This window comes from Mirounga angustirostris, unplaced genomic scaffold (genome assembly GCF_029215605.1).
Source record: "Mirounga angustirostris isolate CCGP_5_RB_7025 unplaced genomic scaffold, mMirAng1.0.hap1 SCAF_2, whole genome shotgun sequence".
NCBI classification, from domain to species: domain Eukaryota; kingdom Metazoa; phylum Chordata; class Mammalia; order Carnivora; family Phocidae; genus Mirounga; species Mirounga angustirostris.
In genome coordinates this window covers 3,743,108-3,770,265 of record NW_026991710.1, presented here as the reverse complement: position 1 = coordinate 3,770,265, position 27,158 = coordinate 3,743,108, and the positions used below count along the sequence as shown (strand labels likewise).

General features: G+C 58.1%; 1 protein-coding gene across 1 annotated transcript in view; it reads left to right on the top strand.

Annotated features, from left to right (window-relative positions):
* The window catches only part of SORCS2 (sortilin related VPS10 domain containing receptor 2), a 451,696-nt gene that overhangs the window by 372,648 nt on the left and 51,890 nt on the right, over window positions 1–27,158 (top strand). Inside the window, exons 4-8 of the mRNA XM_045881528.3 lie at window positions 994–1,158; window positions 11,925–11,998; window positions 17,167–17,231; window positions 21,094–21,212; window positions 25,233–25,322. Of these exons, the coding sequence (XP_045737484.2) occupies window positions 994–1,158; window positions 11,925–11,998; window positions 17,167–17,231; window positions 21,094–21,212; window positions 25,233–25,322 (513 nt within the window). The remainder of the gene's footprint in view (window positions 1–993; window positions 1,159–11,924; window positions 11,999–17,166; window positions 17,232–21,093; window positions 21,213–25,232; window positions 25,323–27,158) is intronic.

Below are 27,158 nucleotides of genomic sequence, written 5' to 3'. Positions count from 1 at the left end.
GACCAGTTAACCTGCTCACAGGGCTCCTCGGGGTTCCCCTGGAAAGAGCACATCAGATTCTCATTTGTGAAGACAGGAGCTTATGCAGCTTATTGATTTATGTCCCGTGTGCTTCATCGTCTTCTAGAGGAATGTTGAGATGTGGGAAGCCCATTGCGCTGGGGTGTCCACAAGAAGGGGGCTCAGTGCCCCACAGTCTCCCCTCCTCCCCCAGGGAAAGCTGGGCTCATCTTGGGCCGGGCTGGTCCCACCCCCCTACCCCGCCAGCACCCCTCCCTGCATGGACTCCCTCTTAGATCCAGACTCCATCTGCATGGTGTGTGACCTCAGGCAGTTTGCTTCCCCTCTCTGTGCCTCAGTTTCCCGACCTCTCTGTGGCACCTTGTCTGCCACTTTCCAGGATGATCTCATCCTGAGATGGTTAACTTGATCCCATCTGTGAACATCCTGTTTCTAAGTGAGGTCACCTTCACGGGTACCAGGGTGAGGACGTGGGGACATGGTGTCTTTCTGGAGGACCCCATTACACCCCCACGGTGGCCTCTAAGGCCTCACAGAGCTAGACCCGCTGCTACTTCTCCAGTCCCTCCCCCCCCACCTTGGCCACCTCACATCTGAGGTCCAGCCCTTGCGCCCACTGTTCTGGGTTGCCCCCCACCTGGTCCAGTGCTTGCGGCCCCCACCCCGACCTTGCCCGCACCCTGCTTTGTCTCCATGGGCCGCTGGGCTGCCACACGATGGTGGACGCACTGACTTATCTTGTGCTGCCCCCACAGAATGGATCATTCACAGCAGAAAAACCCAGCTCGTGGTCAGGGCCTCGCCGTGTGGACAGTGCCCAGCATGGGGAAATAGTTGTGGAGTGAGTGAATGGGTGGGGTGGCATGAGTGGGCAGGGGCGGGGTGGGGAGGGGGCGGCCCCGCAGTTCTTGCTGCCCCCTCCATAGCCTTGTGCCGAGTGGAGGCTCATGTCTCCCCTGCTTTGTGTTTCAGATCGTCCTGGTGAGCTCCTCGCTCAGCGACCGGGACCAGAGTCTGTTCCTCAGCACAGACGAGGGGGCCACCTTCCAGAAGCAGCTCATCCCCTTCTCGGTGGAAACGCTGATTTTCCACCCCAAGGAGGAGGACAAGGTCCTGGCCTACACCAAGGAGAGCAAGGTAAGCAGGCCCGGGGCTGGTGTCTGGGCCTGAGGTGTCTGCCGTGGCTCCGTTGGGTGGGGTCATGGGGAAATGCAGGCTGCTCATCACGGGGTCCCAGGAGCCCTTCGCCCCGAGGCCTGGTGGTCTGGGCACCACCATCGGCCGCGCGGTGTGGGAACTGAGTGGGCAGCAGTGAGAGGTGCACTTGGCACAAATAAGCACATGAGACAGGATTGAAAAACAGGAGGTTCATTAGGGCTTTTCCTCTTGGCCTCCCTTTGGGTGCACCAGCCATAAGGCCTTCTTCCACTTCCAGAATATTCCACACATGCTCCCATGCCGGGCCTTGCCAGCGTGGGATGCTTTTCCTTTCTGCCAGCCTGGGCTGCTTTTCCACTTCACTAGGAGTGACTTGTCCTTCAGATCCGTGTCCGTGTCCTCTCCTCTGGGAACTGTGTCACCAGGGCCCCACAGGAACCCAAGGGCCCCTCCACAGGGTGATCGAGAGAATGTGGTGGAGGGTTCTTTCCAGGCCCAGGGGGTAGGAGAGCCCGGGGCTGGCGCCGGCAGGTGCTGAGGGCTGGGGAGGAGGGTGCGGCAGGGCGCGGAGAGCGCTGGAGGACAAAGGGCCACCCTAGCTGCCCCGGAGGCCAGGATCTGTTTCCTGTAGCACTCTAGCCAGTGACCACAGGCTCCATGGCTGGCCACTCCAGAAGTGTGGTCTCCCACAGTTTGGGCGACCAGACGTCCAAAATCAGTTTTGCTGGATCAGAATCGAGGCGTCGGCAAGGGACACGCTCCCTCTGGAGGCTCCAGGGGGGACTTGGCCTTTTCCAGCTTCCGGTATCCGGGCAGCTTGTGAAGGAGCCTCTCCAGTTGGCAAGGGCTGTGCCTTCCTCTGTGTCTCTGCTCTGTGTTCACAGAGTGTGAGTGTGTGTGAGTGTGTGAGTGTGTGTGTGTGTGTGTGTGTATGAGAGAAATCGGAGAAATCGCTCTCTGCGCCCCCCGGGGGATCCAGGACCGTCTTCCCGTCCAAAGATCTTCACTGAATCCCGTCTGCCTTTGCCCTATAAGGGTCACTTGCACAGGTTTGGGGACTGGGACGTGGCTGCCTTCTGGGGGCCACGTTTCAGTCTACCGTCGTGCCCAATAGGAGGTGCAGCCCCCGGAGTCTCCAGAAGGGGCCCAGAAGGAGGCCTGGCCTGGGACGGGGAACCCAGGCAAAGTGGGGTTGGGCAGTGGATGCCATCCTCACAGGCCAGCCCCCAGGGCGGAGAAGGGTGAAGAAGGGTGGAGAAAGACAGGGCATGGTCCAGAGGCAAGCGGAAGCTGTCCACTTCAGGGTCTTCCTCTGCACTCCCAGGTCTGCTTGGGCCCCCTGTTCCATACTCCTCTGCATCCCAGCACCTCTCTTTCCCAGGGCTGATCCCAGTGTGCTTATATATCTGTGACATTATTTGATTATGTCTGCTCCCTGCACACATGCTCTGGGTAAGCTCCTTGAGGGCAGGGACTCTTCTTAGTTTGTACAGCATTTCATCATCTCAAGTTCCTGGCTGATGATATTTGTTGGATGGATGGACGGGGAGGTGCGGATGGATGGATGGGTGGGTGCCTCTCAAGTTCCTGGCTGACGATATTTGTTGGATGGATGGACAGGGAGGTGAGGATGGATGGATGGGTGGATGGGTGATGGATGGGGGCTAGGGTGATGGATGAATAGATGGATGGGTGCCAGTCGGTTGGATCAGTTGGTGACGAGTGATGGATTTCTCCCACTAGGGATCACCTAGGTCAAAGGCCTCCAAATGCAGACTTCTGGCTGGTCTGAGCCGTGGCTTGCTGCAGGACCTGGCCTCCTTGCCAAGGTCTGGTCCTCGCTGACTGGCATCCCCGGGTTCCCCTGGCCCCAGGGACCACCTCTTTGCTCCTGGCGCCTTCCTTTGGGACAGCATGTGCTTCTGGGTATTAATAGCACTACTTAGCCTTCCATGTAATTAGACTTATTTTCCTGCAGAAATTGACTGCGTTGCAATTGCTCTTTAATTTATGATGCCCTAGAAAATTAATGGAGCTGAAATCTCGGTTATTTTCCTTGGTTCTTTCCTGTGACTCTAAGGAAAAAAAAAGGGGAAGAAAAATGGTTTCGTGGTAGTTACAAAAGGAATGAGGAATTTGAGGGAAATTAATAACTGACAATAGGGCCTTGGGTTTTGTTTTTTTTAGGGTTTTATGGTTTTCTTTCTTTTTTTTTTTAATTTTTTATTCTTATGTTAATCCCCATACATTACATCATAGGGTTTTATGGTTTTCAAAGCTCTCTAACTTCGAAGAAGCGGGCTGGTGTGGTAGCACCACACCGGCTCTCGATTCCCACAGACCCAGGATATTAGGCTGGCATCTGCTCACCTGAGTAACACACAGCCCCAGGCCTCAGTGACGCCCAGCAACAAGCGTTATTGCTGGTTCTCAGGTCTGTGAGTTGGCTAGGGTTCTTCCAGGTGCTGCTGGGACAGGCTGCGCATGGCTCCTGGCCAATGGTAGGGTTCAGGTCTCCACGCCTCTCTTGTTCTGGAACCTGAGGTCCCCGGGGGACAGGCTGTTCTCATGATGGAGGGCAGAGGCCCCGGGGTGGGGAGGGGGGCAGGGAAAACCACCCCAGTAGAGTTGGCATGTCTGCTTTGACCTGGATCACACACTGTAGGCCAAAGCAAGTCACCTGCCAAAGTCAGGGTCAACAGGGATGGACACCAGTATTCCGTTGGGAAGGACTTGCTGACTGGTGCAGAGGCAGACGCTCCCCTCCACTTTCCTCCTAGGTGCCTGCCCCTTCCCCCAGCAAACACTCTGTCCTCCCACCCTCAGACTGCCCCGTCCCTCTGCTTTCACTTCCCCCCTTCACCGGGACATTGTAGCCTGGGGTGCTCTGAGGCTACCTTACTCAGAGCCTGGGCAGCCTTCCCAGGTGAGACCCCAATGCGGTGATTTTTCTTTCAAGGCTCAGCAAACTGCTGGGGTCCTGGGATCAAAAGGATGTGAGAGCCGAGCGGTCCCTTCTCACACCAGTTCTCTGGGGACCACTGGCGCCAAACTGACCTGCCTGGTTCCCTGTGCTCGTCCCTGGGGCCTGCTTGCAGGCACGGCCCTGGACACTTACCTCTAACACTGTTATGTGTTATTCTGCTCGCCATCAAGAACCTCCTCTGTTTCCCAGCACTGTGAGAAATTAATCTGAGCCTGGGACTGCCTTCCAGAAGCTTAGTAGGGAAGAAAAGACACCTTGGATGACCAATCTGGGAAGCCTTCCTAGAGGAGGGGGTTTGAGAGAGGTGTAGAGAATGGATCGGGAAGTACGTCTACTTTTTAACACAACTTCAGAACAGTAGAGAAGATTGCACAAGCGATTAGAGAAAACCGAACACTCGCAATCCTCCAGCCTAAGTAAAACTGTGTTTGTGTTTATCCGCGGTGACACAAAGTAGAGTGGCTGTCAAGGCGGGGAGGGGGTGGGGGGCGGGCAAGGGTTCCCCTAAGAAGGGGCGGGCAGAGGTGTTGGTTCACAGCGGCTGCCCTGAATGTCAGTCAGTAGCTGAGTCTTCCCCGCAGGGCTCCAGACGTCAATGCCCCGCCTCCTCCCTGACCTCAGACTTCAGAATTGGGCAGGAATTGGGCAGAAATCGGGCTTCTCTGAGTAACAGAACAATCTCGTGAGCCAGGAGAATCTTACACCTCAGTGTGTGTTCCTGTTTGCCCTGATCCTTGTCTGACAGAGCTCAGGGCAGGAACGAGACTCCATGCTGGATAATTTAAGCAGAAGAAGGATTTAGCCTGGGGCACTGGGTGTTCTCTAAATTGTCCAGGGTCTAGGGGAGGGACTTCAGGCTGGACCCCCAAGGATCCCTCCCGAGAGACTTAGAGCTCTCCCACCTGGGGAACCTCTACCTCCCATGTCATGAGGGGCAGGACCAGGAGCCCCGCTGGACTTACCAAGGTCAGGGACACACAGCAGATGTTGAGACCCAGGCATCTGCCTGGCAATGTTCATGGAGCCTGTGGCCGGCCAGTGGGATGCAGGGTCCGGTTGCTGCCTCTACCACAGCCGTCCCTCTAGCCTCCAGAGCTGAGGATGGATGCCGCAGCATGTCGCTGTGACCTTGCTGGCTGGCAGGCATGGCCCTAGGTAGCCACCTTCACCGTCCAAACCTCCCACGGGTACATCTCTGACCCAGAACTCCAGCTGCAAGGGAGTCTGAGCGAGGCTGGATTTTCACTTTCCAGCCTGTGTGCGATGAGGTGCCCTACAGCGATGGAGGGAAGGATGCTGAGAACCGACCACCATGCTCAGCACACCGCTGAGAGCCTGGGCCGTTGGCAGAGGACAGCACCTCTAATAATTGCATAAGACCTATGGGCAGGCATGTCTGTGAATGACCTTCCTCCGACCTCATCCTGCTGCTTCGCCTTTGTTTCTCCCTTGCTCTGACTTTCGAGCACTTCATCTTTGTGCCAGAGTAGCTCTGGTAGGCCACCTCCACTCCTTTCCTGGACGAGCCACCTGGAGTCAGTCAGCCCTTCCACAGGACATCAGCGTGCAGGGTCCGCTGCCGCAGCTAGGATGTCCCCCGTGTGTTTATTCTTGTTTATTTGCTGGTGTTTGTCTTTTATTAAGTGGAAATATTCTATTTCTACAGCAATTGATGGTGCATTATAAAATCACCTCCCACGAGAGCAAATTGGAAAGGCTCCAGCACGTCCCGGGGTGGGCGTCATCAATGCGAGTACATCAGTGGGGATGGCAGCCGTAAAGCCATCCATTAACGCAGAGGTTTTATTACCAGGCTCCCGTAAATCGATGGCTGCACACCCATTTTTTATTTGTTTACTATTTGAGGATGGGATCTGTTCTCTCCCGATCTGTAGATGGGTAAATTAAGGCATGAGGTGGAGGGGATCCTGGCCTGGTCACTCAGATGGCCCAGAGAAAGGACTAGAGGTGACGTGGCATCCTTCCCGGGGGACCCCTCAACCACTGGGGTGTCACACTCAGGTCCACAAGCAAACACTGCATGGCCTCGAGTGGCTTACTTACCTCTCTGAGCTCCCATTCTTTCATCAGTAAAGGGTCAATGGCCCATCTCACGGTGCACGCGCGCGCGTGGATTAAGTGAGCAGCCTTTGACAAGCTCTTAGCTCGGTACCTGGCTCCATGAACAGCCATACCTGCTGCTAGGCTCTCCCACTGAGGCCCTTCTAGAGATTTAGTGCCACCAGCTGCTCGAGTCACAGCTATTTATTGAGCACCTACTGCGTATGTGCCAGGCATGACTCCACGTGCTTAGTAAGATGGATGAGTTCCTCGTGCTCCTGAATCTTACGTTCCAGAGGATGAAAACTTTCCAAAAAGCCCCTTTTAAATATTAAAGTGATAATTTCATATCATGCACCCAGCAGACATGGCCTGGCACCCATTTTGTAGATAAAGCCTCACCGGCACATAGGCAAGCCCATTCGTTTCCATATTGTCTCTGGCGGCTTGCTTGTTCCAGGGGCAGAGATGAGTAGTTAGAACAGACACTGCATAGCCTGCAAAGCCAGAGATATTTACTGTCTGGCCCTTTCCAGAAAAGTTTGCCAGCCCCTGCCCTAGCATCAGATTTGTCCATCCGTTCGGCACACCCAGCGGTGATCAGTCTGGGGCTAGGCTGGGGGAGAGGTGAGCCGCACAAACTTTTGCAGAGGAGCAGGAAACAAAACCACCAAGACGGGGAAGAAACTAAGCAAACAGCTCTGGGGCTCAGGGGGTGGGAGTTCTCTCAGCAAGTGTGAGGCTGGGGGGTCAGGAGAAGCTCCCAGAGATGCAGGCAGTGGACCTGGACCTGTGGTATGGAGGGAGGGAGGACACCAGAGGTGGAGGTGGTAGGAGGTAGGCTTCTGGGATGGGCTGTGTTGTGTCTCCCCCAAAAGCTGTATGTGGAAGTCCTCACCCACCCCACAGCACCTCGGATATAACCGTATTTGGAGATGGGGCTTTTAAAGGGGTATTTAAGTTAAAATGGTTCATCTGGATGGGACCTGGTCCATTATGACAGATGTCCTTACAAGAGGAGGAGATCGGGATACAGACACGCACAGAGGGATGACCACATGAGGACACGGGGAGAGCATGGCTGTCTACCCCCCAAAGAGGGCAGCCTCAGAGGGAACAAACCTGCCCATACCGTGGTCTCAGACTCCCAGGCACCAGGACAGGGAGAGAATAAGGCTTCGGCCTTAGGCACCATCCATGGTGCTTTGTTCTGGTGGCCCTGGCACCCACGATGCTCACAGATGCTCAGCTTCCTTGTGGAGCAAAATCTCATGGTCTTGGGCATTCTCTTTGTGCTGCTGACAGCAGGGGATGGTGGCTTAACACAGGACACCCCCACGTTTGTTAAGAACAGGGACAACGCTCACTGTTACCACGGGCTCACAAATTCCAGAGTCACAGCCATGCGGCACGACTCTCTCCAGGGTCTGTGGTTGAGTGTCCGGCAAGGACAGCCGTCCTGAGGTGGAGCGTCTTCTCATGGGACACAGTGGTTAGGACGCCATGGTTAGAATGATGTGGTTAGGACGCCATGGTTAGGATGATGTGGTTAGGACGCCGTGGTTAGGATGATGTGGTTAGGATGATGTGGTTAGGACGCCATGGTTAGGATGATGTGGTTAGGACACCATGGTTAGGATGCCATGATTAGGACTATGTGGTTAGGATGCCGTGGTTAGAATGCCATGGTTAGGATGCTGTGGTTAGGACTATGTGGTTAAGATGCCATGGTTAGGACTATGTGGTTAGGACGCCATAGTTAGGATGCCATGGTTAGGATGATGTGGTTAGGACGCTGTGGTTAGGATGTCATGGTTAGGATGCCGTGGTTAGGATGATGTGGTTAAGACTATGTGGTTAAGATGCCATGGTTAGGACTATGTGGTTAGGACGCCATAGTCAGGATGCTGTGGTTAGGATGATGTGGTTAGGATGCTGTGGTTAGGACACCGTGGTTAGGATGCCATAGTTAGGACTATGTGGTTAGGACACCATGGTTAGGACACTGTGGTTAGGATGCCGTGGTTAGGATGCTGTAGTTAGGACTATGTGGTTAGGACACCATGGTTAGGACACTGTGGTTAGGATGCCATAGTTAGGACTATGTGGTTAGGACACCATGGTTAGGACACTGTGGTTAGGATGCTGTGGTGAGGATGCTGTAGTTAGGATGCCGTGGTTAGGATGAGGATAGCTCACTGAGGTGGGATGCACCAGGTCTTCTTTCTACAGCTGTGGGGAAGAAGGAGCCACGAAGGGAGTCTACCAAGGGTGGTGGAAGAATCCAGAATGTGGGACTTGAACCTGTGGCCTCAGAGGTAGGACATCTACTAGAAGCCAGGTAGCAAGGACGAGGCCCCAGATGGAGGTGGAAGTGGGCTGAGGAGCTCAGGAGGGTCCTGGAGATGAGGAGCAGAAGCGCCAGGGCTCCTGGTGCCACGTGGGTGACAGCACTAGGGGGCATATCCTAGGGCACCCCTCCTCCAGGCCAGAGTGGGGTGTACAGCAAAGGGATAGCACTGTAGCCCAGTTATCTCCTGGGCCTTGAGCCCTGACACAGGCTTCTCGACCCAGTGGACTGGGTTCTGAGCCTGGCTCTGCAATACCAGGGCCTCTGAGCATTGACCTTGGCCAAACCTTGACCAAGAGGTGACTTCAGATGGAGTCTTGAACACTGAATGAAGACAAGGAAGGGCATTTCAGCGAGATCGAATGGCAGGTGCAGAAGCTCAGAGGACCCCATGAGACACATTAGCAACACCGTCACACAGGAGCCCAGACCCGGACGTGACAGGGACATGGGAGGTATGGGGGGGATATATGGGCTGGGTGGCCCAGGCACCCTGAGTGCCCATGATAGGAGTGTGGGCTTTATCCCAAGGAAGGGCTTGTGGCATCCCCTGGAAAGTGGCAGGAGAGTGACGTGGTCAGGTGTGTGTCCCAGAAAGATCCCGGTGGCTGTCTCATGGAGCAAGGGCTGGATGGGAGGGCTGAGGACTGCAGGCAGGAGGCCCAGAGGAGGGGTGCAGGAAGCCGCAGAGACGCGGGTGGCTCAGCAGGGTGGAGAGGGGTACAGCAGCCGTGGGTTAGGTGGAGGACATTAGCACATTGGGAGCCTGTGACTTACTGGGTGTGGCACTGGGGTGGTGAGGACAGGCCCGGGGTCCTGGCCTTGGGAGCTGGTGGGTGACTGGCACTAGGCAGGGCTGGGGTGGGCTTCCGGGATGGGGGTACCTCTGCCCACACTGAAGGCCAGGACGGCACAGGGCTGATGCTTGAGGAGCCCCAGTTTCCCTTCTGAGATTCCACAAACCCTTCCTTCGTGAACAACAGCAGGAACGACACTGTGACCTCACTTGCTCTCCATTACTTGGGGCCCTGATGGGGACAGGCTGGGTCAGATGAAGGCCAGCAGATGTGGGCTCCAATCCGGCGACTGTTGTCATGGTTATTAGACCCACTTCACAGATGGAGACACTGAGGTCCAGTGGCTGGCGTCGGCCTTCCTTCATCCTGAGGTCTGGCCGTGAAATTGCTCAGCTTAACTGACTTATTCTAGACACATCTTGAGTGCAGAGTACAGGAAGGGGCATTCAAATCACAGAGAATCCAAAGCTGGCCTCTGCCAGTGAACAACCGCGGGCAAATCACTCAGCTGCTCTTAGCTGCCATTCTCGATCTGCAAAACAGGTTGATAAAAGCATCCGATTCACAGAGATGTCATGAGATGGTCCGAGAGGGGACGTGCTCGGCCCGCGCGCACGCAGTCAGCTCTCAGCAGCCGCCGGGGGTTGATGATGACATCCCTACATGATGCCGATGGGATTCGTGGGGCACATAATTAGTCCAGCCGCCTTGCAGTGCCTGGGATCAGCGCACACATCCCAGTAGGGCCGGGCTCTGGATCCCCGTTTTAGGAAAGTAGGGGACTGAGGTTTAGGAAGCTCTGGGAAGTCACACAACTGTATACTGTGGAGTCTCTTGGGAGCCAGGGCTATGGGACCCCATGATCTCTCAAGTCACAGACTCATCCCTGCAAAACATACCATCTTATAGCTGGGGAAACTGAGGCAGGCACAGCAACTGTAAGCCAGGGCTCAGGGGAACCAGGTCTCCTCTGCCCCCAAGCATAGCTGGCCTCTCAGCCCGGGAGTGACAGCGGAGTGTCCCCGCCCAGCCCTGCCTCTGCAATGGAACGCTTGGGTCTCTGCTCCGTGTGGGACGTGTAGGATTCCTGCGTGCGTCCTGCTTCATGGGTGCAGAGATCCCTTAACACCCTCACGGCCTACCCTGCTCTCAGGAATGGAGTGGGTGCTTCAGCGTTCCCATAAACCCCACCCTCTGACACGGGAGGCTGGCCAAGAAAACTTGGCAAAATCACAAATGAAAGATGCTGGGGACCTCGATTGTAGACCTGCCCACATCCCAGCTGGGGGGAGGTGGGGGACAGCGTTCGTTCTCGCCCCCAGGCTGACTTGGGACAGAGCTGGTGGGAGAGGGGCGGGAGGGACAGACAGGGCTCCTGTGTTCCAGGACCCCCGCCCCCACAAGTGCCTCATCTTACCAGCCACATGCAGCCTGGCGGGCTCGGCGGGGCCAGATGTGTGCTCTGCAGGGTCCAGTGTGATATGAGGAATGTTTGAAAGTCAGGACAAGCCTTCCTCCTGCAGTCCCTCTCGACCTGGCCTGGTGGGCTGCTTTTATTGCTGGAGTGACACACAATGCTACCTTGGTCTCCAGTGTGCAACCCGGTGACTGGGCAAGTCTCTGCGTTATGCTATGCTCTCTGCAAGTGTAGCTCTCACCTGTCACCAGGGGACAGTGTCCCAGTACCCCTGACTGTGTCCCCTAAGCTGTGCCTTTCTTCCCCACCAAGGTGGGCGCCCACGGGGAGGGGTGGGGGGCAGGCTGTCATGGTGCTTTTTATGAGCTATTTAACGTCACACAGCCCTGTGCCCGGGGACACTGGTGCAGCGAGTGCAGACCCTCCCAGGCTCCCACGGCCCTGCCTCTGGACTCAGCCCGCAGGGGGCTGACCCTGACCCTCCCCAGCCCAGGCCCAGGCCCCCCCAGAGTCTATCCCAGGAGGTGGCGGGAGGAAGGACCTTGCAGGAGCCCAGGCTCTGAGCCCCCCCACCCCACTGCCCGCCAGTAAGCTCATTGCTTCATCGGGGTTCACCTACAAAACTCAGATTCAAAGACACGTATATTAGGAAGTTCAAGTTGGTGGCCACAGAGCGTTAAACCCAAGCACAGGGCCCTTGAGAGCAGAGGCTCCGTGCTCTTGCCATGACCGCAGACCCCAGGCACCGAGGACTCTGCTGTTCCTGCATGGACGTGCTTTCACACTGCCTGCCCTTTGCAGACCCTGCTCCCTCCTTCTCAACACAGACCCGGCCTCCAGCCTCCCACACCCCCATCCCCCGCCCCCAGCAGCGTGTGGTCAAGTCCTCCTGGACAGTGGGGCTCGGGGCATCTCCTCTCAGGGGTCTGCCCAGCCGGTGTCTCTCGGTTCCTACCAGCTGGCCTGGGGGCCAGAATGACTCTTTTGGAAACCCTATGCCTGACTCTTGGCCTCTCAGAGGTTGAATGCGAGGCTTGCCTGGGGCATATTCGTCATCCAGGGGAGATCACCCCCGACTCAGAAGAGGCTCATCCTCAAAGCATGACTTCTGTCTCTCTTCTCTCTGCCCTGAAGCTCTATGTATCATCGGACCTGGGGAAGAAGTGGACACTTCTGCAGGAGCGCGTGACCAAAGACCACATGTTCTGGTGAGAGCCCCCCCCACTGGGGACCCCCAGCTCTGAGGGCTGGGGCTCCCCTCTCCTCCCCACAGCCCCCAGCTCAGGGCTCCCACCTTCTCCTGCCTCTGACCCCAGCCATGGACCTCCTCACCCCAGGGGGACCTCCAGAGTGCTCTTTCCGCTCTGCTGAGACTGGAGGAAGTGGTGGGGAGTCGAGGCTTGCTGTTCCTCAGGTCACCTGTGCACCCGTGAACCAGCTGTCCCTCCTCCTCGCCACCCCTCCCGCTCCATCCTCGCTACCCCTGCCACCCCTCCTCGCCACCCCTCCCACTCCATCCTCATCACCCCTGCCTCCCCCTCCTCGCCACCCCTCCCACTCCATCCTCGCCACCCCTGCCTACCCCTCCTCGCCACCCCCCTGCTCCGTCCTCGTCTCCCCTGCCTCCCCCTCCTCACCACCCCTCCCTCTCCATCCTCGCCACCCCTGCCTCCCCCTCCTCACCACCCCTCCCACTCCGTCCTCGCCACCCCTGCCTCCCCCTCCTCGCCACTCCTGCCTCCCCCTCCTTGCCACCCCTGCCTCCCCCTCCTCGCTACCCGTCTCCCCTCCCCACCTCCCCTGCCTCCCCTGCCTCCCCCTCCTCGCCACCCCTCCCACTCCATCCTCGCCACCCCTGCCTCTCCCTCCTCACCACCCCTGCCTCCCGCTCCTCGCCTCCCCTGCCTCTCCCTCCTTGCCACGCCTGCCTCCCCCTCCTCGCTACCCGTCTCCCCTCCCCACCTCCCCTGCCTCCCCCTCCTCGCCACTCCTCCCACTCCATCCTCACCACCCCTGCCTCCCCCTCCTCGCCACCCCTCTCGCTCTGTCCTCGTCTCCCCTGCCTCTCCCTCCTCGCCACCCCTGCCTCCCCCTCGCCACCACTGCCTCCCCCTCCTCGCCACCCCTGCCTCCCCCTCCTCACTACCCCTGTCTCCCCTCCCCACCTCCCCTGCCTCCCCTGCCTCCCCCTCCTCGCCACCCCTCCCGCTCCGTCCTCGCCTCCCCTGCCACCCCTCCTCGCCACCCCTCCCACTCCGTCCTCGTCCCCCCTGCCTCCTCCTCCTCGCTACCCCTGTCTCCCCTCCCCACCTCCCCTGCCTCCCCTGCCTCCCCTTCCTCGCCACCCCTCCCACTCCATCCTTGCCTCCCCTGCCTCACCCTCCTCGCCACCCCTCCCACTCCATCCTCGCCACCCCTGCCTCCCCCTCCTCGCCACCCCTGCCTCCCCCTCCTCGCCACCCCTCTCGCTCTGTCCTCGTCTCCCCTGCCTCTCCCTCCTCACCACCCCTGCCTCCCCCTCGCCACCACTGCCTCCCCCTCCTCGCCACCCCTGCCTCCCCCTCCTTGCCACCCCTGCCTCCCCCTCCTCGCCACCCCTCCCGCTCTGTCCTTGTCTCCCCTGCCTCTCCCTCTTCACTACCCCTGTCTCCCCGCCTCACCTCCCCTCCTTCTCTCCTCCACACCTTCCCTCTCTCCTTCTTACCCCTCCCCCTTCCTCCTCCCCACCTCCCCTTCCTCGCCACTCCTGCCCCAGGTCCTAACTCAGCCCCCGACTAGCTGTCCCCCTCCCATGTCCCATGGCTTCCTCCACCCCTGCCTGCCTTGGCCCCGCTCTCCTGCCCTATCCAGTGCCTGGGCTCCCCTCCCACACTTGTGTTATCTCTTGGGAGCCACTCAGTGATCCCTCTGAGCAGTGTTCTAGCCTCATTGCACCAGTGAGGAAACTCTGGTGCTCAAGAAACGTCAGTGGGCTGAGTGAGTGGAGCCCGTGGGGGATGAGTACTTGAGGGGCCCGTGGGGGGTGAGTACTTGAGGGGCCTGTGGGGGGTGATTACTTGTGGGGCCCGGGGGGGGTGAGTACTCGCCCACGGTGCTCGCGGGCAGTGGAGGGGGCGGAAGCTGGGAGAACCGCTGGCTCAGGGCCCACGTTTGCCGTCCGCCAGCCATGACCATGGTGCCTTCTTCTGCCTAAACTGCCCTTGGAGAGACGTGGCTTACACACGTGTTCTTCCCACCAAATGGCTCTTTCTTGCGCTCGTGCACACACCCTCCTAGCCTTTCCCCTTCTTAGCTCATTTGTACAACAGACTGCAGACAGGCCTTCTCAATGGGCCACAGTCCTGTCCCCCCGCAGAGAAGCACCGTGGCAATAGTTCTCCTTTCCCTCCCTTGCGCCGTGCGTCGCTAATCACACAAGGAGCTCCTTTCCTGGTTATGGCCCCGAGGCTGGAGGGAAGCCCGGTCGCTAAGTCTAGATACCGGCTGCTGGCCTGTGTGCCTTCCGCGGGTCGGGGGAGGGCCGGCTTCCTTCCTTGGAAACCCGAGTGATCACTGGCCTTGTCACTGATGTCAGCTGTTGGCCCCCAGGGCCCCCAGGAGGTGGGGAGGGGCGCAGAGGTGGGAATTCCGGACAGCGGGCCCAAGAAATTGGCAGAGTGGCCGAGCACTGCGGTGCCCCGGGCCCCAGGCTGGGCTGGGTGCTCCAGAGATCTCTCGGGCCGGAGAGGCAAGCCTGCCCGCAGATAGTGCGAGGTAAACTGGCACTAATTCCCACATTTTAGTATCTCGGGCAAATCAAATGATTTCTCCCCCAAGTTGCTCAAATTGCCCTGAGTTGTTATGCGTGAGAGATAATCAGGCCAGACACTTGGCCCCTGGGGCCCGGGAGCCTCTCCTGGAATGCGGTGACAGGCAGCCATGGGTCCCCTTCTTGGAAGCAGTGAATAACGCTGTTTTGACAGCATTTCTGAGGCACTCTTTGTCCTTGAACTGACCGCAGGAATGGCCAAAGCCCGCGTTCTGTCTGAGGCTTGGACCCCTTCATGCTTTGGGAGGCTAAACAGTAGGCGAGCTCCTTAGCGTGACTTGGGGGCCCCCGGGAGGGGCAGCCTGGGGGCAGGAGGTCGGCTGCGTTCTGGGCCCACCAGGGGCACTTGCTAGCTGCCCCCACTGTGGTGTCTCAGTGGGCCTGGAACAAAACCATAACAGCTACCCCCACCCCCCCAGGAGCTGCCATGTTGTGGACATTGAACATCTACCAGGCCTGGGGGTCTGCATGCATCGTCTTCTCAGACCCTGATCGTCTTCCTCTCACATGACAGCGGGGGAGACTGAGGCTCAGGGAGGCTCAGGCACGTGTCCGAGGTCATGCTGCCCATGAGCAGGGGGGCTGCCTCTGCCTGGGGCTGGGGCCGAGCCAATGGACGCTGGGCTGGGCAGTCTGCTTGCCTGCTTTCTCCAGCCACCCCTGTGTCTGCTTCTCTGCCCGGGCCTGAGCTGACCCACAAAGCCTCAGCCTCCCTCTGCCTTCAGCTCAGCACCTGCCCAGGTGTGGGATGAGTGGCAGGCTGTGGAGGTTGGCTGAGGAGACAGCTCATCCCACTCCAAGCCCGGGTCGATGCAGAGTCTTGGAGGGTTTATCAGAGCTTCCGGTGGCATCCAACAGGCCTGAAAGCTGACTCCCCATGTCCCCAAAGCACTGCGCTCTCCAGAGATCTGCCTGCCCAGGGGTCATCTCACACGTCTGCTATTTCTAAGCAGTAGACCAAAGACCTTCCCCACAGGCCATCTTTGGGGACCCCAATGAACAAGAAGGTGCAGGGGTCAACACGTGTCCTTCCCTGTAGGGAGCCGGGCTGTATCTGCGGGGCTGGACACATAGCCTTGAATGGTCTTCAAAACCCATGACCAAGGGGGTCTGGGCAGGGACCCTAACCCACTGGGCCCCTGTCTGGTCCAGGGCCTGGCATGGGCTGCTGGGGCTTAGTCGTGGGGTGCTCCAGTGGGAGAGCCAGAGGATAAGGGGGCTGGGGGCACTGCTCAGTGGGGGGGCAGGTGCAGACTGAGCAGGCAAGTGAGTCTGTGCAGGGGTGAGTGGGTGAGTGAGTAAGTGAATGAGTGAGGGAGTGAATGAGTGAGTGAGAGAGGGAGGGAATTAATGAATGAGTGAGGGAGGGAGTCAATTAATTAATGAGTAAACGGGGGAGGGAATGAATGAGTGAGGGAATGAATGAATTAGGGGGAGTAAAGGAGTGAGGGAGGGAGTCAGTGAATGAATGAGGGAGGAAATGAAGGAATGAAGCAGGGAAGGATGGAGGGAATGAATGAAGGAGTGAGGGAGGGAATGAGTGAAGGAGCGAAGGAGCAAGCTGGTGTCACGACCACACGCTGCAGATGACTGGTGGTCACACTAAAATCCCATTGGCCGGCTGAGGACCCGTCAGTGCCCCTGGTAAAGGGAACAATGTCTCTATTCAGAAAAGAGAGAAAAAGGTTCCTAGGAATGCACAGGTGTTCTGTGCACAAAAGCCTGAATCAAACCTCACCTTGAAGCAGAGACTACTTCGGGGCAGAGTGTCTGGTGCCGCGGCTTTGGAACGTCAGTGGACTGCAGGGGCGCCCCACCTCTAAAGTTCCTCTCAGTTGGACAGCGTGCACTTGACCTCCTGGGCACAGGACCCTGTGCTGGGTGGGTGCTGGGGTGGGCCCTGAGCTGTTGGCCCCAACCCTGCCTCCCCGGGAGGATGCTGCCCACGAGCGGCGACCCTAGCATGCACCTTCGTCTGTTCTTCTCGGGTCTCGTTGAAGGCTCCGTGGGCGGCTACAGTCCCCGCTGAGTTCCGGGCGCTGCCTGAGCCCTGGGCCCATGTCGGCAAGGGAGGGGCCTGCGGTGTGGCACCTCGCGGGGCAGGGGGCAGCGGGGTGAAGGAGAGGGAGCCTGGCGTGAATCCCGGCTCTGCACTTAGAGCTGTGCACCTCTGGGTGGGGCTAGGGGGTTGTTTTGCTCCTCTGAGCCTCTGTTTCCTAATTTGCAAGATTAGGGTGATATTCCCAAGGCCTGCCTAACCTCCTCAGAGTATTTTGATCATAAACAAAACAAAAACAACAATAAAGATGCAAGGAATGTGAAGGTCTTTGGTAAAGGAGGGTCTTCTATAGAGAGTATCATAAAAAGAAGAGTACCAAGTGAACCCTCGAGTTCTGGCTACCTCCCCAGGAGCAGGTGGGGAGGACTGTGCCCTCAGACCCATGCAGTAGGAGTGGCCCCAGCCCCGGGAGGCCATGTGGCTACCTGGGGCTCGGGGGCGGACGCAGACACTGGGAGGGAGCTTGGGGACTCAGGTCCCAGCGCCAACCCCCACGCACTCTCTTCCAGGGCTGTGTCTGGGGTGGACGCCGACCCTGACTTGGTCCACATGGAAGCCCAGGACCTCGGAGGAGGTAAGCCGGGAGGGGTGCATGCACCCAGTGTCCCCTGGTGTCCTTACATGCCCCTGTTCCATTCCTCGGCTGGCCCCGCACAGCCGACCTCACTATGTTATGATGTGGTGTAACTTTAAATGTGCTTGTTTTCCAGCTGGGGATAAATTGAAGTCAAGGAGCTCTGCTCCAGTGGAAAAGTCCATTAAGAAGGTGACTTGTTCTGGCCCCTGAGCATTGAGTGTTTCCTGCTCACTCTGCCCCCCACCTCCATTGCTAGTGAGTGCAGAGGCCAGGTGGGGGCCTCTGATGGCTTCCCTTTAATGGGGCAGGGGCCTGGCCACCCCAACCCAGCTGGCTTCAGGCCAGAATGCGCCCGGGGCCTTGCATGCTATGAGAAAGATCCTCTGTGCTCCTGACGGAGGAGCACTGGCCCTAGAACTATGGAATATTCTAGAACCATGGGGTCTTCCAGGACATCAGAGCCGAGCGGACCGTTATTCAATAAGTGCTTGCTGAGTCCCCCGTGGACCAGGCCCAGTGCTGACCCTGCTGGGGACACAGGTGAACAAGACATAGCCCTTCCCTTTGCCTGGTTGGGGCCAGCACAGGTTCCGTCCACACTAGAAGCCACGGGACTGAGTGCAGCAAGGGGGGAGGAGCACGGAGCTGGCCGCCCCAGGACTGTCTTTTCTCTGACCGCCGAACCCTACAGTTGCCGGGGCCGTTAAGCCTCCTCCTGCTGGGTTTCTCTTCCAATGAGACCTCTGTAGGTGCACATTTAACAAATGGTGGGACTTGACAACTGCCAAGCAGCAGAGCTCCTTGGGTAGGACATACTACGTGTAAGGCAGATGCAGGGCCAGGCCACGGAGAGGCCCGGCTGAGAACAGAATCACTGGCGTCGGCTCCCAGCCTGCCACGGGCCAGCTGCACGACCCTGGGGAACTCATCTCTCCTCCCTGCTCCTCGGTGTCCTCATCTGTGAAATGGGTCAATGCACACGTGGTGCTCAGTGCAGGGACGTCATGGGCGAGCGCTTGCTGGTAGTGGAGGGAAGCTGCTGTGGGTCCCTTAACCTTTTCCAAGCCCTCAGCTCTTTCCAGGGTCCACTATCCTGTGGGGAGGTGAGGCAGGTGTTATGGTCACTTGCTTCTACTTCACCAGAACAAAGCTCAGAGGGGTTCCGGGCCTGCCCGCACTCATAGGGTCATAGGCTGGTATAGACCCCATCTCCCACCATGCTCCACCCACAAATCCGAGAACATCTCAGGCCTCTCTGAGGGTGCTATGGGGACTGACCCCCATCCCCACCACAGAGCTCAAGGCAGCAGCAACGGGGGTGGTTGTCTCTCAGGGTACGCCCGTGTCCTGCAAGGAGAAGGGACAAGCTGGCACCGTGGATGGGGGGGCCATTCTCACACAGGGATGATTTTCCACAACCTGCCCTCCTTGGGGGGCGGAGGAGCCCTTGGCTCAGCAGCGGCAGGCCCCCCAGAACCGATGTGCCACTGGAGTGGTGTCCCCTCCCCTAAAGACCACATGTGTCCCCCTGCTTCCCGACACTTGGTGCCCCCACCCCAGCCTGGGAACCCCATTAGAATCCAGTCCAGCCAAGCTCAGTGGCATGGCATCTGGACCTTCTGGTCCCTCCACCGGTTGTCACTCACCTACCCCTTACCCTGCCTACCCTAGCCAGCCTGAACTATGAGGTCACTCCCCAAGCTCACCTTGCTGGCCCTCACCCCCTACTGGGAATACTCACCCCATCTCTCCATCTTGGGTTTCTTGTCCTTGGACCGCCTTCCCTGCCAGCCACCTTCTCAGTGCCTGGGCTGCAGTGACAGCTCTGCACACCGCCCCGCACCTGGAGCTCTGTGGGGATGGGGTAGGGCCTGATCGATTCACCTCTGTGTCCCCAGGAGAGCTGCCGAATGAACCAGCATGTGACCAAATGCCAGCTTCCCTGAGGCCAGGGCCATTGTGAGTGAGTGAGCGAGCGAGTGAGCAAGCGAGTGAGTGAGAGAGTGAGTGAGTGAGTGAATGAGTGAGTGAGCAAGCGAGTGAATGAGTGAGTGAATAAGTGAGTGAGCGAGCGAGTGAATGAGTGAGTGAATAAGTGAGTGAGCGAGCGAGTAAGAGAGCAAGCGAGTGAGTGAATGAGTGAGCGAGCAAGTGAATGAGTGAGTGAATAAGTGAGTGAGCGAGAGAGTGAATGAGTAAATGAGTGAATGAGTGAGTCAATGAGCGAGTGAGTGAGTGAGCGAGTGAGTGAGAAAATGAATGCATGAGTGAATGAATGAGTGAGTGTGTGAGGGAGTGAACTAATGAAATAAATGAGTGAATGAGTGAGTGAGGGGGTGAATGACTGAGTGAATGAATGAGTGAGCGAGTGAGTGGGTGAGCCGGTGAAGGAGCTCGTGAGCAGATTGTTGACTTTGAATCAGGCTGGGCGAGTCTTCCCACCCCCTGCCCAGCAGGTGAGCCCAGGACAGGAAAAATTCAGTGCTGGCCGCAGGGAGTGGCCCGGCCGTTTAGCGGGGAAGTGGACGGGCTTCAGGAGCGAGCAGGCACGGCCATGCTGACTGTGGGCCTCCGTGCCGCTCTCACTCGGTCCTCACCAACTCGTGGAGGTGGCGTTATTACCCATTTCACAGCAGAGCACGTGGGACCGAGGTTATCCTGCCAGTGAACTCGAGCGTGGGTCTTCTGGTCCCGAGGCAGCCCTTCGGCACTGTCCACGCCGTCCAGCCAGCCAGGGCTGAGGGCAGGACGTGCTCCGAAGGCGCTGATGACTCGGAGTGCCTTTGTGGGCTCCCTCTGGTGCCCGAGGTTAAACCCTGTGCCGCCCCACAAGCTGGGAGGAAGAGTTGCCTGCCATGTGTAATCTCGCTCTCCGCCTTGCACAACTTCACTGGATCCCCCAAACTCTGGGAAAACAGGGCTTGAAATAAAAGCAGCGGCTGCCTGTGAAGTGTGTTTTCCATTTTGCCTGGCTGTAAATATTTGCAAAGGAATGAAAGCGTTTGCCAAAAGTTAGGGGAACAAAGGACATTCGAGTCCCACCCACACCCGCCCCTGTTTAGGTAGATGAGACTCCAGGGGGTGGGAGAGGTCCCGTGCTCTGATGGACACTGTGGGTGCCCCCCCGTGGCCCTGTGCTGTCCATTCTGTGGGTGACTGCACGCACCTTCACAGGCCACTTGGCTGGTGTGGGGTGACCCGCCCACAGTCCGTCTGGGTCCCTCGCAGGTCCCTCTCCCAGGGAGACAGAGCCTGGGTGTGTCACCTGAGCTGAGAGCGAGGTGTGGCGTGGAGCCGTGGGCAGAAGGTGGATGAAGTCCCGTGCTCACATCCCGCTCTCACCGGCACGACTTTGCCCAGGGTCAGTGGCCCTTCCCCGCCAAGGGCCAGCTACTGGATGCTTCTGGCGTGGTGGCCCTAGGGTCTCTGCCGCAGCAGACTCTGCCGTTGTCATCGGAGAGTGGCTGTCCACGACCCCCAGAGAAGCAGGTGCAGCTGTGTGCCCCTAAACCTCTCCTCACAAGAAGCTGGCGGCTGGGCAGGTGACCCGGCTTTAGACACGTCACCTGACCTCTGTTGGCCTTAGTTTTACCATCCAGAGGATGGGACCACGGTAGGACCGTCCCGAGGATGCGACTGGCACATCGCCGCCACGGCTCGGCGGCAGGTGCGATCACGGGGCAGGCCCTTTGAGCCTCAGCCGCGGGGCTGAGGGGACAACCCCGCCGCGGCAGTATCCGGCCGAGCCCAGAGCTGGCCGGCGTTTCCCGGCGTCCGAGGCTGTGTCTGGCTCCTCCCGCGGCCACGGTCGGAGTGCGTGAGATTTCACGCGCCGAGTGCTGGCTCTTCTCTCCTGCAGGGTTTCGCTATGTCACCTGCCAGATCCACAATTGTTCCGAGAAGACGCTGACGGCTCCGTTCCCTGGCCCCATTGACCACAATTCTCTGACTGTGCAGGACGATTACATCTTCTTTCAGGTAAGGCTGCTTCTGGGCGTCTTGGCGACGGGCAGTAGGCGATGTGGAGAACAAGCCGTTGCGGGGAAGATGGAATTGCTCACACAGGAGGCAATAAAACGGCTCTTTGACTTTTAAGGGTTACTTCATTCGTGCTTTCCCCCGCCCAGGTGGTGGTGGCCGCAGGTAACCCACAAGTCCCCGCCAAACCACAGCCTTGAGGCAGGGATGCTCCTCCTCCCTTCTACCCGTCAGGGACCTCCTGTGGCTCGTGGCCCCCAAGCCCGAACCCAGTTTGCTCTGTTTTGTTTCATTGACTTTGGAAATGATAGGGGCTGTCTCTGGTCATTGCCCTTGGCAGCCAGGCACCAGCTGGGTACAGCCCAGCAGCCAGGACCCTGCTGCCTGTACACACAGGTACTCAGGTCCCAGTTGGGACCACCGTTAAACGACACGTGGTCTGACCATTCAGAAACTCCAGTGAAGAGCTGGTCATACCACTTCTTGATTACTTCCACTGACGAGGAGCTCACTCCTTCCAAAACAGCCTATCCGTCTCCTGGATAGCTCAAATCTTTAGAAAGTTCATCCTGGCACTGAGACAGAGTGTTTCCTTTCCTCCTATCTGGTGGCCCCTGTCCTGCCTTCCGGGACCCCATGAGACACGTCTAAAAGCTCCTATGGAGAAGGCTCCCCACCACTCCCGGCCTCTTCTTTGCCCTGTCTCAGGAATGTTTCATTACCCCAGCTGTCCTGTCCACCCGCGAAATAACACCAGGCCCTCCTGGGGAACTGGCAGGGGCGTCACAGCCCATTAGAGCAGGCCAGCCAAGAGGATCTTGTCCCTGTTCTTCTTTGGCCTCTGTGATATCCCATGGTTGCCAATCTCCTCTGTGTGATTACACACTCTAGTCCCTGTCCTTGGGATGCCCATGTCTCTTTCTCTGCCTGGCTAACTCCCGCTCTCCTTCCAAGACTTAGTCATGCATCACCTCCTTCAGGAAGCCTTCCTTGACTTCCATCTCTATTTCAGGCCCACTGGCTGCCTCCACAGAGCCCTTCCTTGGTCACAGCCAGGCCACATGGTGTCACCCTTTATTATCTACACCAGACTCTACAATCAGGGGGTGGGCTCTACATCTGTACTAGAGGGAGGATGTACACCAGGGGAGCTGGGGGGCGGCTGGGTCAGAGGCCTGATTGTAGGGTGGAGCGTGGGAAGAGATGGGGGGAGCATGCAAGGACGCAGGGCTCTCTGTGACTGAGCATCTGGTAAGTCTGATCTGGAAGGAGCCAGGTTCACCGAGACCACAGGCAAGGTGGGATAGGAAGCGGCCCCCCTCCCCGCCGCTGGGACAGGGCATCTGGTCATTTCTGGGGTTTGCTCTGTGTGTGCTCAGACAGGGCTGTTGTGTGCCCTCGGCTTTGTCTCCAGCCTCACGGTCCCAGAGGCCTGGTCTGACCTTGGACAGGCATGCCCCACCCTGTGAGCACGGGCAGCCCCCAGCACCTCCCCCAGCTCATGCCATCAGGGGCCACGGGTTTCCATCAGACTCCTGTCCTTACTTGGTCCCCAACTTTCTCAACAACTGCCCAGGAACGCTGTTCCTGACCCCCAACTCAGAGGTCACCCGGGGGGGCTGCCCCCCTGCAGACCCTTACTGTGGGCGGGTTCCCTGCAGGGAGCCCACAGGAAACACTGGGAGGTAGTCCTGCCTGCCCTCCTCCCTTCCCCTCCTTCCTGGTCCTCGGAGGATCCCAGCCCAGTGCCCACCGGCCCCTCCCGCCGCTCCTCCCCACCAATGAAGTATGCGATGAACCCGGAGGTCCACTTCCCGGGCCCCCAGGCAAGGCGCCAAGTGGCTCATGGTGCTGGTTTGTTGGCTGAAGCCATGCTGTGGGCCAGGGATGGGACCTCACCCTCCAGAAAGAAGGGTCTGGGCCTCGGGGGACAAGGGGCACACAAGCGGGGGTCTGAATATGATGGTGCCACCGGCTGGCTTTGGGAAGAGCCATCGTTCCACCTCTGAGCCTCGATTTGCTGACCCATAAAATGGGCCTGATAAGCCCTGGCCACCCAGAGGCCCAGATAGACGCCGGCTGCATTCACGGCGGCGGGGAGGCCCTGTGAGATCGGCAGAGGACCTGCCGTCCTGGGAAGAATCACCGCGGTTCAGCCTTCTCGGCCTGCTTCTACTGGTCAGCCCGGCCGGAGGGGCCAGGCAGGCGGTTCTCAGGAGGTAGGCAGACTCCCCTGTAAGGGTGTTGCTGGGTTCAGCGCGATCCGCTCCCTGGGCAAAAGTTGCATTTGCGTCTCAGGGATGGCAGCGTTTTTGCTCACCCCGCAGCCTCGGGCCTGAACCACGAGCCCCCTCGTCCCGTGGCCCTGCCCTTAGCAGGGCTGGCCCTTTAGAAAGGTTTGCAGGCTTCCTTCCTTCTGCACCACCAGCTTCCTTCATCCCCAGCTCCTGGCAAGAATGGACCTGGCCTGCCCTGGCTGGCTGAGCATCTGCCCAGGGCTCCCCAAAGAACACGATCTTCTCGAGGCTGAGGCCAGGAGGCTGCCCAGCCTGTCTCCACCTTCAGCACCATTCCTGGAGCTCAGCTGCTGGCAGACAGGGCTCTGAGAAGGGGCACCGACTTATCTCGGCCACTCTTTCCAGCGTCCTCCCTGACCTGCTAAGCAGGTCTGTCTCTGGGCTGCGTGGCTCTTCCTTCTGAGGAAGCAGGGTGCCCCCTCCTCCAGGAAGTCTGCCTGGCCTCTCCCACCCCGTGCTTCCCCCATCCCAACACCGCCTGCTCAGGGCCGCTAAGGGCCAGACCACACAGACCTCATAGTCCCTGCCCTCGGGATGGAACTACCTAGAGAAACCTGGTCAGCCTTGTAATCGCGATGCTTTGCACACTGTGGGCCTGTTGTAGTTTGTTGACTTGTAATAACAACAATTCCTACTGGGGCCACGTGCTGCCCCACGTGCTTCCCAGATGCTAATCCCCACAACTGCCCCATCACTTCGCTTCTGATCTTGTCCTCCCCATTTACTGGGGGTGGGGGTGGGGGGGACAGAGGCTCGAAAAACTCTCCCAAGGCCACGTGGCTCCTGATGGCAGAGGTGGAATCTGAGCCCAGGCAGTGACGCGTGATGCCCTGTGCTCTTAGGCATGGCACTGTGTTGCCACGAACACACGTGTGTACGCACACAAACACACAGAGGACTCCTTCTCACGCACGCATGCATAGAATTCACCCCCACGTGCATGCACACAGTGGACACACACGTGTGAGGTTACGTGTTCACTCTCACACGCGTGCGTGGTCTGCACACCCACACACATGCATACACATGGTGAGACACAGAGGTCATCCATTGTCCCCCCCACCGGGCCACCGCCCTCCCCCAGCCCCTGTTGGCTGCCGCCTTGTCCCTCTCCTCCCACTCTCTTCTCCTTGCCCCATCCAAGAGAGAGCCTCTCTTTTCCTGGCTCGTCTGTTATCGCCCACGGAAGACAAGTGACTCATCTCCGTGCTCGGTATTCTCATCTTTACAATGGAAGTGATCGCAGTTTGTGGGGCTGGTTGTCGGGAGACCAGATGAGCGGTGCTCAGGACAGTGCGGCCACGTGGACCATCTCAGCACGGGTCGCCTCCTGTCTCGATTCTCACGCCTCATGGCTTGATAGTCGTCTTTTGTGGTTTGAGTTTACCTTTGGCCAGTCTCTTCCTTCACCCAGTGCTCTCCCTAAGAAAAGTTCTGGGGAGGAGAACTTCCCACTTTGTTCTGTAATGTGGATGTAGGGACACAGGTGCTGAGAGAGCGTGGGGACAGAGGTTGGTTCTAACAGAGACATGGAAGGGGAGGGGCGTTTGGTGTGGGGCTTTGAAGGATGAGTAGGAGTCTGTCCATTTCAGGCAGAGCAGGTCTAAGCAAAGTAAAAGGGCATTCTCACCAGCTGAAATACAATTTCTAGTTTTTCATTTGTGAGGACCTGGCTTGACTGGAAACTCGCTTCTTAAAAATGTGGTTTTTTCCCTGCTGTTAGACAACCTCAACAAACCGGACCAAATACTACATCTCTTATCGTCGCAGTGAATTTGTCCTGATGAAGCTGCCGAAGTATGCACTGCCAAAGGTAAGAGTCGTTTCCCCTCCCACCTGACCCTGTGGCTAGGTCCCGAGCCCACACTGACTCGTGCCCAGCTCCATCCGGTCGTAGGGCCTCGGCCATACTCTCCCCTCGGCCCAGTCTGCCTCTTCCCCAAACCCCTGCACAAGAGATGTTTCAGACAAGACAAATGTCTCTTATGAGGGCCTCTCCAGGCCAGTCCAGGCCTTGGTTTCCCTCTTGCACCCTCATCCTCCTCCTTCCTGACACTTGGGTGCTGGCGATCCCCTGTATCCATCTCCTGCTTTCATCTGGGGTTTGCAGGTGAGGGGCAGTTTCTGTTTTATTCACCTCTGCATTCCAGCTGCCTAATATGGCCATGGACGCATAGTAGGTGCTCAGTTAATGCTACTTCCTTCCCCTTTGTTGGGCTGGCAGAGAAGGGGGATGTGGGGGCTGCCCGGACCCTGCCTCAGGACCAAACTCCACAGTGCCCTCCCTGCTGATGTTGTTCCCAGGTCCCAAAGGAGGTGATGGACATTCAGAGAGGCTGAGTAACCTGTCTGAGGTCACACAGCTAATAAGGAACTGAAGGTGGTCTGAGACCAGCCTCATGCCACATCTCCCTCCAGAGGATCTCGGATGGCTCACTTCCCAGAACTCCATCCCATGTGCTTGTGATTGAGAAGCACAGATGGGAGTAGCCCTTCCACCCCCACATATTTATTGAGCATCACGTATAAGCTAGGAAGCATGCTAGGATCTGATGCTACAGCTCTGGATCAGATACCCCAGTTCCTGCTCTTGGTGGGTTTCCAGCAAGGAAGCAGGCGGAAAACCAAGTAGACAGACAAATGTATGAAATGATCTCAGGTTGTGCTTTTCCCTGTGAGGGAAGGAGAGGTAGAGGCCGAGGGTGATGGGGTTGGGGGACGTCACTGAGGGAACGTTTCCTCTGAAGTCTTAAGGTGGAGGGAAAGCTGTGCAGGTGGAGGTCTGGGCTTGTGCAAAGGGCCTGGGGCAGGAGGGAGCCTGGCTGTAAAGCAGCAGGCTGGGGTGGGGAGAGGAGATCTTTGCTCTGGGCCCTGCAAGGCCGGGGGCCACGCATTGTTTTAAAGCCCCCACACCCTCGCCTGTGCTGGGCTGTCCCAGGCAGTGGCACACTTCCCCTGAGCCAGGAACAAGGCAAGTACTTAAGGGGTTTCTCTAAAACTTCAGGAAAACTTTTTAAAACTTCTCCTTAAAAAAAGAAAAGGAAAGGGGATACAATGGAAAGGAAAAGAAAGAAAGAAGAAGAGCAAGTTGCAGAGATTAACTCCAGGCTCGGCTGAGCCAAGAAATGAAAAGCTAGTGGGTTCATGTAGGGCAAATGCATTGGTGTCCCTGGGGGTGAGGGGTCCTTTTAGCTCGTAGGGTTTTCCTTCCCCCCAACCCCGGGGGGCTGCAGCATCAGAAGCGCCCTGTGTCCTGGAGTTGGGGAGGGGGACACCTGGCAGGGGGGCGGCTGGACCAGCAGCCAGGCCATTTCTGAAGGAGTTCCAAGGAGCCGAGGGCCCCAAGTCATGACCTCTGTGGCCTCGAGAGCTGGCCTCATTTCCCTGGACCTCAGAGTCCTCGTCTGCAGAGGGGATGAGGTGGCGGTGCGTGTTTCTCAAAGTCACTGGTGCAGTTTGCAGAAAGCACCGTGCGTGTGGCTCACTGCAGCTTCCTTCGTCTCCATCTCTGGGGATAAAGGGGGTCATTGAAAAGAATCTTGAGGCTCTGATGGAAGACACAGCCTTCGCATCATCAGTGGGTGGCAGGAATGAGACTCCTACAAGTCCCCATGTCATCGGTTTCAAGGGAAGACCAGGCCCACATTCG